Genomic DNA, 11,032 nt, shown 5'->3' on the forward strand with positions numbered 1-11,032 from the left:
TGTCATGTTTTGTTCTTTATCAAATCAAATGATATTTGTCACGTGCCGAATACAACAGGTCCAGACCTTACCGTGAAATGCTTACTTACAACAACCAACAATGTAGTTCAAGAAATAGAGTTAAGAAAATATTAACTAAATAAACTAAAGTAAAAAGTCAAATAAAAAGTAACACAATAAAATTACATAACAATAACGAGGCTATATACAGGGGGTACCGAGTCAATGTGCGGAGGCTACAGGTTAGTCGAGGTAATTTTGTACATAGATAATAAACAGCCAGTAGCAGCAGTGTAAAAACAAAGTCCGGGTGGCTATTTGATTAATTGTTCAGCCGTCTTCTAGCTTGGTGGTAGAAGCTGTTAAGGAGCCTTTTGGACCTAGACTTGGCACTCCAGTACCGCTTGCCGTGCGGGAGTAGAGAGAACAGTCTATGAGCTGGGTGACTGGAGTCTGGAGAATTTTTTGGGCCTTCCTCTGACACCGCCTAGTATATAGGTCCTGGATGAGTGCAGACACCCCCTGTAAAGTCCCTGTCTGTTGTCTTGTGATACTTGATGCTGTGTCCTGTTAAATAAGTACAGTATCAGTCACTTAAGGCAACTGCTTATGAATAGAATAGATACTTTATTGTATTTGTGAGAAACAGAAATGTGTACTGGTCCACCTCTCTAACCTAACTACACTACTGCAGTCAAAGTATTATGATTCCAGAGTGACAGGAGCTGATGTTGCCATGGGAGTGATGGGGGTGGCAGGCAGAGTTGAGCTCTTCATTAGTGGGGGGTCCTTAGGACCGACCAATAACACCACATTGTCCTTCTTTGAGAGCCAGACAGTAGGATACAAGGGCTCCATGAACTCAGCCTTGTACCTGTAGAGGAGTGTCATAGCGACGTCAGTCACACCATAGAAAGATAATGAGCCTGAGTCAAAGTCGATGTAGACGCCGATCCTCGTGAACACACTTGTGGCTTCCACGACCGCCTCCATATCAGCATGCCAAGTGGAAAAGCTTCGCCCCTCCCTTCCGAGGCTCCACGAGAAGTCATTTCCTGTGATGCAGCTGCCTCTCTCCACGCCTTTCCGGTCTATGCTCTTGTAGGTGAGTCCCACGTGCACACCCTCCCCACTCAGCTCTGCCTCAAAGTAGTGTCGGCCCAGGTAGAGGCTCTCTGAGGTCATCACCTGGCGCCAGTACTCAAAGCGTTCGGGCGTGTCTGGGTAGCTGTGCTGCCAGGGCGTGGTGTTGGTCACCTTCCTGTCGTCTTCGGTTAGTCTCAGGAACATGTGGACAGTGTCTGGGTCAAAGGTCAGACTGCTGGCATCTGCCAAGTAGACACATTTAATTGAATAAACTTTATTAATCATCAGAGGGGAAAATGGATTTGTCGCCAGCACAGGACACATGCAGGGACAATACAAACACATACATACTTATTCAAAGGCTACCTACGTCGCTATAATACACGTGAAGGTTACACCAAGTCAGGCTATTTCTCAAAAGGGTTAGCTCATTGTGAAGAGCACTAGCTATGCAAATCAAATTAGAAATGTTTGCTAATGCAATAAAAAAAATACATCTTACACTTGAGGAAGTCGTCTCGCGTCTTAGGCTCAGGCAGTGAAAAAGACTTTGACATCTTGGGATGGACCATGGTTGTAATGCCCAGTTTCTCTGTAGGTCAGTGTAGGAGAAAGGGAAGTTACCCTTCAGGTAATACATAGAGTACTCTCTATAATACAATGCATTGGGAAGACTATGGATATTTATCCAACCATCATTTAACTTTTATTTAGCTAAGTCACTGGGAGCATATTCTCTTTTTCAATAACAACTTGGGTTGTTTTCATTATGTCATGAAACAGCATATGTCAACAAAAAAACAAACAAAGGAAAATGAGCAGTTTTTCAGGCTTCTATAGTTTTGTTCTGTTTTGTGCCTAATGAACACAGCCCTGGTTAAAATGTGTACACTCATCACCAGTCCTGCAGATGTCCTTCAGTTTGTCCCTGTAGGTAGCCTTGAGCTGGTCACACAGTTCCTGGGTGGACTCAGTGAGCAGGCAGCTGAAGGAGGCCAGGCGATCTGTGAGGCCGACGTAGAGCCCAGGCAGACAGACATCCACCGCCCCCGTCTTCCACTCTGAGTATTCCTACAATCACCAGCAGGAGGAGCCACTCACAATACTGTCACACTACTAAGACAGCTATACCTGCTTCCCAAATGACACCCTATGCCCTGTATAGTGCACTACTGGTGCTCCATCACAGCATGCAAAGTAGTGTACTATAAAGTAGTGCACTATATGGGAACTAGGGTGACATTTGGGATGCACCATAGGGTCCCGTCCAGAAATAACCCCAAACCTCTACCCCTGAGACATTTCAGATAGGTTAAAGCAATATGGTAGTATTGCTTTCCCTTGAATAGGCTAGGTGGGTTCTTGGCTATACTGTTAATACCTATCAAATCCTTTCAAAATCTAAATGAAGTGTCTATGGTAAGCAGTGGAGGCTGGTGGGAGGAGCTGTAGGAGGACGGGCTAATTCTAATGGCTGGAATGGAATCACTGTAAAGTATCAAACACATCAAACATATGGAAACCCTTAACTTCCATTCCGGTCATTACAATGAGCCCTTCCTCCTATAGCTCCTCCCACCTGTCACTTCCCTCACACTGTGGACACTGTCAACACACTGACTGCCACAATAAACATTGTGGTGACTTAACTGTACATTACAAAATCGCTGACCGAGACGAGTCAAAATTACTGACCAAGACAATATTTAACAGATCATAGGGGAAACTGAGGCAAAGGGTAAGAGGGACATGGGTTCCTATATTAGTCCTCTCAGGATAGGGCTCAAAATGAGGCATTTCCAAACACCGCAGTAGGATGCAGTATATACCATCAACCTATAAAATACATGTACATCTACAGTGCCTTCAGAAACTATTCTCACCCCTTGACTTTTTCCACATTGTGTTGTGTTACAGCCTGAATTTACAATGGATTCAAGATCGATTTTTTTATCACTGGCCTACACACAACACCCCATAATATCAAAGTGGAATTATGTTTTTCTAACTTTTTACAAATTAATTAAACATTTTAAGCTGAAATGTCTTGTCAATAAATATTCAACGCAGTATATACCATCAACCAATAGAATGTAAAAATAAATAAAATACCTCTCACAGTATCATGACACAGGAGACTTGAAGGCAGCAGGTTGATATTGTGCTTTTCAGCAACAACACTAGCTGCATGCGTTCTGTTTCATTTCATGTGTGACACTCACCACGGATTGGGCTCAATTCAATTTAAATTCAGTCGGTTCATTTTCATCAATGCTTTCCTACACATTTCAGTTTAATTCCTGAATTGGCGGAATTGAAATTGAATTAAACCCAACCCTCTCTGGTATACTCTAAAGTTGCCCCGGCCTAGACGCTGATCTTGGGTCAGTTTAGCATTTTCCCCACTAATGGTTAAGGTTGAAGGAGATCCAAGGTCTGTACATAGGATAAGTTTCACCCCAGGCCCCAGTCTCTCACCTGCAGGAAGTCTATGTCCCTCTTGTTCCTGAAGAGTCTCTCCACTCTGGCCAGGGTCTTCTTCAGCTCTTGGCTCTTCTGCTCCAGGTGGGCCTGGATGCCCTCGGCCTGGCTAAGTGCCTGCCTCTGCTCCCCCTCCAGAACCTCCGTGGCCCTCCTCCGGGCCTCTTCTACGGCCCCTTGCAGCAGGTAGAACTGCTGCTCCATCACAGCACGTACCCCTGCCACCGAGCTCTGGGGAGAGAAAGATGGAGGGAATATGTGATTAAGAGAAAGAGGAGGAATGGAGAAGTACTTTGTAAATGTGTATCAGCTGTATGTTTCGAGGTTCATTAAGATCAGAGACGATGTTATAAGTGATAAATGAGCAATAGGCGAACGTGGGGAAAGAATGTATGGAGAGAATGTGTGACATACTTTTTTTTAAAGGAGAGGAGGAGGTGCTTAGTTGTATCAGCTGTGTGTTTAAGGTTCATTAAGGTCAGAGGAAATGGTCAAAGTAATGCGGGTGTAGTAAAAAATTACTTTTCAGTGGCGTACCTCTATGGATGCAGTGTTGCTCTGTAGCTTGCCAATGGCATTCTCTGCCACTGAGACGGTCTTCATAATCTCCCCTTGTTTCTTCTGCAGCTCTGTCTATAGACAATCATTCGCATGCGCGCACACACACACACACACACACACACACACACACACACACACACACACACACACACACACACACACACACACACACACACACACACACACACACACACACACGGCTCTGTTTCTTAAAGAGTACCATGTGATGGGACCAATGCCAGGTTACCAGCACAGCCCATGGGAAATGTATTTGCTTTATTTACTACAGTAGCTTTGAGAGAGGGCAACCTACTGGAACAGAACAATGGGCAGTCTGTACGTATCACATGTCACACAGAATGTTTCTTATCACAGAGAAACGTACTAATTTGCCTGGAGACTCCCTATCCTATGCTCCCTACACCGTGTCCTGGATCACTAGACAATACTGACACTAAAAAGAGGAGTTTTGGACTTCAAAACAACAACATGTGGGTTGTTCCACCAACCCGGTGCCTTTTGAGAAGTGTAACTTGGTATAAAAAAAAGTTTGGTTTTACCAAATTTTAACATTCTGTCAGAAATAACTTAATACAAAACTAGTTTTCCCATCTCAAGAGGTAAAAAAAAAAGACAACAGGAAGTACCTATGAAAGGGGCAATCAGCAGTTGCTGAAGGAATTTTTTTTACCTATAAATTAATTATATGTACCCATTGATTCTTGAAGAATATAACTTAGAAATGTTTCATTAGTTTAGTTCAACTGTCATATCCCATCAGAACCCAAAATATAAGTGTGTTTTACTGCAATGTTTGTAAACAAAGTAAATGTAAACACACTATTTAGCCTCAAAACATGTTTAAAGCTATAATTTTCATATCATTGATGGTCAGTCCTTTCATCCATAGCTCTGTCTATGAATTTGAGAGTGGTTTTATTTCTCCAGGCCCATCCTTCAGCTTTGTACCGAAACAGGGGCGGGGAAAACACTTTATTATTGTTTCAACTGCTGAGTGCCAAATAAGGCAATAGAGTTGAACGTAACCGGGTAGACGATTTCCCCTTGAATAGTTTCACCATATTAAATCGAGAGTTCAGTTCACGTAACAGGGTTGACCTTAAAATGAGGGACCGACATAAAGTAATCATTAATCACATGAAATAAATAATCATCTCCAGACAAGAATTTGTTAACAACATAACCAGGGCTTTACAATGATGCTGAATGTTGGGGTTAAGTGGGTTCAAATCTTCCCAGAAGCCACAGCGGGTGCAAGGAGTGACATGTCACAATTGTGAATTTTGGCACTTTAACAAATCGTTTTTCATATTAATCTGCCGTGGACAGATTCATGTGATTCAACTTTTGCGAGAATTTCCCTTCTGGGTAATCAAGATTATATTCATATTAAAGATTTATTGAATTCTCCATGTGGTCTATATTAAAGGACACGTCATTTAATATAACAAGCTTTTAAAATGTAATATTGGTGCACAATTTCTACTTAAAATATCAAAGGGATGCAAAAGGCAGTGTTTTCGTGGAACGACCCAAAACAACATGTCCATGCCAGAAAAAAGGGATCACTCATACAGTTATCACCCACTGTCTGTGAAATGTGCGTTGTGTGTCTGTATGTAACAGTGGAGGCTGGTGGAGGGAGAAAGGGGAGGACGTGCTCAGCCATTACAAAGAATCCAGTCCTCCCTATTTCTCGCTCCACCAGCCTCCACTGGTAAAATATAAATGTTACCAATACCTGGATCTGTCTTCGAGCCTCCTCTACAGGTACAGTACTGTGCCCCAGATGCCCCTGTCCCTCACACTCGCAGCACACACACACACCGCAGCCGTCCGTCAGGCAGTATAGTTCAAGCGGTAGCCGGTGCTCCTCACAGGTGCGACACTCGATGTCCTGTAAGGGCTCCACCAGTCGGTGATTCTGGAACCTCTGGTTCTCCAGGTGGGGTCTGAGGTGGGCCTCGCAGTATGACACCAGGCAGGTGAGGCAGGACTTCTGGGCCCGGCGCGGGATCTCGATGCAGGAGTCACACAGCACATCTTCTGGGGTGACAGTAAACCCGCTAGAGTTTGTCTGGGGCTGGGTGTTCTTCCCTGGCTTATCGTGCGTTGTTGTTGGGGTCCTCTTGTTCCTGGTTCTGAGGCTGGGTGTTCTTCCCTGGCTTATCGTGCGTTGTTGTTGGGTCCTCTTGTTCCTGGTTCTGAGGCTGGGTGTTCTTCCCTGGCTTATCGTGCGTTGTTGTCGGGTCCTCTTGTTCCTGGTTCTGAGGCTGGGTGTTCTTCCCTGGCTTATCGTGCGTTGTTGTCGGGTCCTCTTGTTCCTGGTTCTGAGGCTGGGTGTTCTTCCCTGGCTTATCGTGCGTTGTTGTCGGGTCCTCTTGTTCCTGGTTCTGAGGCTGGGTGTTCTTCCCTGGCTTATCGTGCGTTGTTGTTGGGTCCTCTTGTTCCTGGTTTAGGTTCAGGTCCCACATGTTCATCATGGATGTGGTGACATCTTTGCTTCCAGTTGTGGGATGACTCTCTTCTGTATTCTCTTCATTCTTGATGAGGGTCTCCATGTTCTCTTTCTCTGGTTTGTGGATGTCCTGTGTGATGCTGGTGTGCCAAGACACAGTACCTCCCTCACTCTCTCCTCTCTACTTCAGGCTGCAGGGTGTGACTGCTGGGCCTCTGTCAGGGCCTCAACAGGCAGACAGTGCCGATCTTTCCTCACGTCTTAGTCTATCATGACATCCTATACAGGCCTCACTACTCTTATAATTCCTATTCTCTCGCTCAGTAAGTCGCTTTCTCTCTCTCTCTCAAAAACACTTTCTCGCTCTCTGTCTGTTTCTCTCTCACCGTCTCTCACCCTAACTCTCACACACTAAGTGTCTGTCTGTTTCTCTGTAAGTCTCTCCTCTCTAACTCTCTGTCCAGCTCCCTAACTCAAGATAATTTAGTGAGAAGACAAGAACAGAACTGAGGACCGCGCCTTAATAACTTTATCCGTGTGAGTCAGCGGCAGAGGCAGGAGCCTCCTCTTGTTACACTCCTCCCTTCTCTCTCTCTATCTCTCTCCTTTTCTCACTCTCTCCTCCCTCATTCAGTTGGGTTCAGGGAAGGCTGAGTTGGTTTGAGTGGAGAGAAGGGGGAAGTGGGTATTGAGGGCAAGGAATGTGGAGATTTCTGTTTTAACAGGACAAATACAATATAAGCACCCCCAAAATGACTATTATTATGAATCATGAAATCATTCATGTACAGCCACACTCCCTCATAGGACATCCCAGACGTGGCAATTCCAAAGCTGTTATCTAATAATAGCGTTTCATAGAAAAAAAAGAATGTTGTATCAACAAAGATGATCTGGGTCAGCTGAGATGACTGTCTTCTGCAATATAATCTGTGAAAACTGGAATGTCAACATCCTGTAGAAACCTGTATCTCTGAAAAGTTAGCTTTTCAGGAGTCATCACAATGTGTTTGGAATGACTGGTCCTACAGTAAAGTTATTATATATTCACAGTAGATGAAGGAGAATAACTAACAGACTGACATACATTGAGATAAAAGGTTTTTCAGATGCTGTTATGGTTGACATGATCACAGAAGAGTCATCCAGTGTCTGGAGATACTGTATCACTACTGTAATGCAAAGTTAAGGAAGTCAAGGAACCACAGTGACCAGGCCTTACCTAGTGTTTCCTTCTGATTAAAGAAAGGGATGTTTCTAGACAACATTATTTTCCCGCCGCACCCTAACTTCCTGCGACTATTTATAACCATACTCCAACTTATCTTACAATAATGTAGTGAGAGACTGAACTGGTTTATTTTGAACAGAATTATTTTTACATTTTGGAAATCTAACACACATTAGTCTTTCATATACATCTCGGGGAGGGGCTAGGTTAAGCCTGACTAATTTGCTCTGTTTCACTTTAGTTAAAATGGAATAATTTAGTTTAGACCCAGACTAGGCTAGATTCAATATAAACAGGAAATGTAAACAGGAAGTAGATTGTCTGGATATAGAGCCATTGTAAACAATGAGAGTAAGTCTGGCATAGAAAAATAATAATAGAACATTGAATGGGAATGTCTGAAGTCAGGTACAATGACCGGTTATGACCAAAAATCCAAGCTCATGTTGTGATCCAGTTAGTTCTAATTTAATGTACACTTGGAAAATGACTCAATAATATCCTTGATTGACAAAACAGTCCTTACCTGCTGTGCACATATTAATCAGTGGGAACGATCTTGGGCCTCTGAGTATCAGTTTACTTAAATGACCCATAACCTCTGACCCCCCCATTGTTTCCCCTATCCCTCTTCCTACATCCCAATTTTCATTTTTTCTGGAAGTGTGCTCTAGTTTATTTCGCTTCAAGGATTTAAAACTGAGGGTTGGCATCATTCATTTTGTGAAAATGCATTTACATGCATGAGGAGTGCACAATTGAACATGTCGGGGGAAAGGACAGAGAATCGGGATGCAGGTTGACGAAGTTAATGAGAATTACTCCCAGGCCTGTTGGGTGCAGGGTGAATTTGCTCCCCCACTAATGGTTAAGGTTAGGATTGTAGTGGGGGTAGCTGATCCTAGACCCTGGAGCGGCCTGCCTCAGTCAGAGTCCTGTCTGTTGCAGCTTCACATCACAATGCAGAGAAGGACATATTAGTATATTTGTTTATTTAAAAACACTGTTTGAGTCTTTAAAAAAATTAGGCATTCAATGTGGACATTGTTTAGGTTTCAAGTGCATCTGATAAAATCAAACACCAAAACCAATGACACATACAATATTATTGGGAAGACTTCGTCACGTGATCAGAACAGAGACATACAGAACATACCATAGACATACAGTGCAGACTGAAGACTACAATGATGGTTAAAGAGGCAATAGAGAACTTTTAGCCTCTTATGGGTGCTCTTCAGACAAAATGGGTCCTTTAATCTAAATGGACAGAAATAGTTTCCAGAAATGACATCATTGTACAGAAAGAGGCACATGTCCCCATAACCATGAGAAAAAGCAGAACATATTACACTCCTAAAACTCAAGACTTGTGTAGTTTCATGAAATGGATTAAAGTAATATCCAGTGTTCCAGGTTTCTACGAAATAGGACCTATAATGAATTACAATATAATGAGTGAATATACTTTTCCTTCCCAAATGTTTTAATTAAATATGTTAAAAAGCAGCTTTTCTGTGTTGGAATGGTGCGGCCGTACCCCAACAAGAAAACGGTGTGGCCATATACTGATCATTAAAAATAGGAATGCTAGTAGACCGCTGATTGGCCAGCTCATCCTGCTTAGGAGGATGACATCATCCTCTATGAGGAAATAGCAAGCATTTTTTAAACGGTCTGTTTGAGGTGGGGTTTTAAGTCTTTTTTTTCTCAAATGTATGCTTTGGCCACAAATACGAGTATAGGATGAGTCAACAACATTATTTGGGTATGAGTTAAACAGAATATGAACTTTTAAAAGTGAGATTTTCAATGGACAGTTACTTTAGCATCATACCAAACAAACATATGTAACCATACAGCTAACCTTCAAGCCAACATTTGACGAATTAGTAACTAAACTTCCATAGTGTAGTGTAACATGGTTAATTATGTGATCAACATGACATGACAATATTGTAAATCAAAACGTCCTGGGGGTAGACCTATATGCTGGACATCTACATACTGTATCAGAAAATCATCAGCAAAAATAACTATGACAATGGATTTAACTGTGTGTGACTTTTACCTATGGAAACATTAAATAATCCACTCAGTACGCGTTTAGTTTACCATTCTCACATAGCGTCAACTTTCAATGAAAAAAAGCAATTGGCCTCCTTTATCAGTGAACCAAACTGAAAGTGGTTGACCTGGCATACTGTGGGTAAACAAATGTACTGGTACAAAATGGAACAATGCATAGCAAGCTGAATGACCCGAGCCAAACCAGTCAACGGGTACAAAAAATGCCTTGATAGCAGAGAACTGGTAATGCACAAATAATGGTAATATTGTAGCGAATTGGAGAGGCAGCCTGACTGTGACTCGTAACCATCCTACAAATTTGATACATTATCACCATCAACGTCAACAATGGAAGTATCTATACAAAACTATGGATTTCAGACCTTGGCTGGGATTCTACGCAAGGTGCGTTATAGCACTCACTATACAGCCGACAATGTGCTTTTTAAAGGCATTTTCCCAGAAGTTTGTGGAGATCGCATTCATTGTAAAAGCTGTGTATACAGGCTAAAGAGTAAATTACCTTTAAAAACCTGTTATGGTGCACTGCGCTAAAACGTGTCTTGTACTGAATCCCGGCCTATGTCTAATGGATTATTAAACAAATACAAACAATTGACCATATGCTCATGTATGTAAAAATCCTGTCTTTAACAAATGCACTGACACCAGGAGCACAGTCTCAGGGGATGGTAGTACGGTACTTAACATGACCCATGTACTGACACCAGGAGCACAGTCTCAGGGGATGGTAGTACGGTACTTAACATGCCCCATGTACTGACACCAGGAGCACAGTCTCAGGGGATGGTAGTACGGTACTTAACATGCCCCATGTACTGACACCAGGAGCACAGTCTCAGGGAGCACAGTCTCAGGGGATGGTAGTACGGTACTTAACATGCCCCATGTACTGACACCAGGAGCACAGTCTCAGGGGATGGTAGTACGGTACTTAACATGCCCCATGTACTGACACCAGGAGCACAGTCTCAGGGAGCACAGTCTCAGGGGATGGTAGTACGGTACTTAACATGCCCCATGTACTGACACCAGGAGCACAGTCTCAGGGGATGGTAGTACGGTACTTAACATGCCCCATGTACTGACACCAGGAGCACAGT

At 43.0% G+C, this 11,032-nt stretch overlaps 1 protein-coding gene across 1 annotated transcript; it reads right to left on the reverse strand.

Annotated features, from left to right (window-relative positions):
• Nucleotides 1-6,604, reverse strand: LOC106606393 (tripartite motif-containing protein 16-like protein; the record flags this gene model as incomplete). The annotated part of the gene is made up of 6 exons (XM_014202556.3): nt 1-1,328; nt 1,589-1,678; nt 1,986-2,157; nt 3,565-3,798; nt 4,105-4,200; nt 5,891-6,604. Coding segments are annotated over 6 exons (1,932 nt in total), but the record flags the coding sequence as incomplete, so codon positions are not given.
• Between the last annotated feature and the right edge of the window lie 4,428 nt (nt 6,605-11,032).

The sequence above is a fragment of the Salmo salar genome, chromosome 06 (genome assembly GCF_965601325.2).
Source record: "Salmo salar chromosome 06, fSalSal1, whole genome shotgun sequence".
In the NCBI taxonomy this organism is placed as follows: domain Eukaryota; kingdom Metazoa; phylum Chordata; class Actinopteri; order Salmoniformes; family Salmonidae; genus Salmo; species Salmo salar.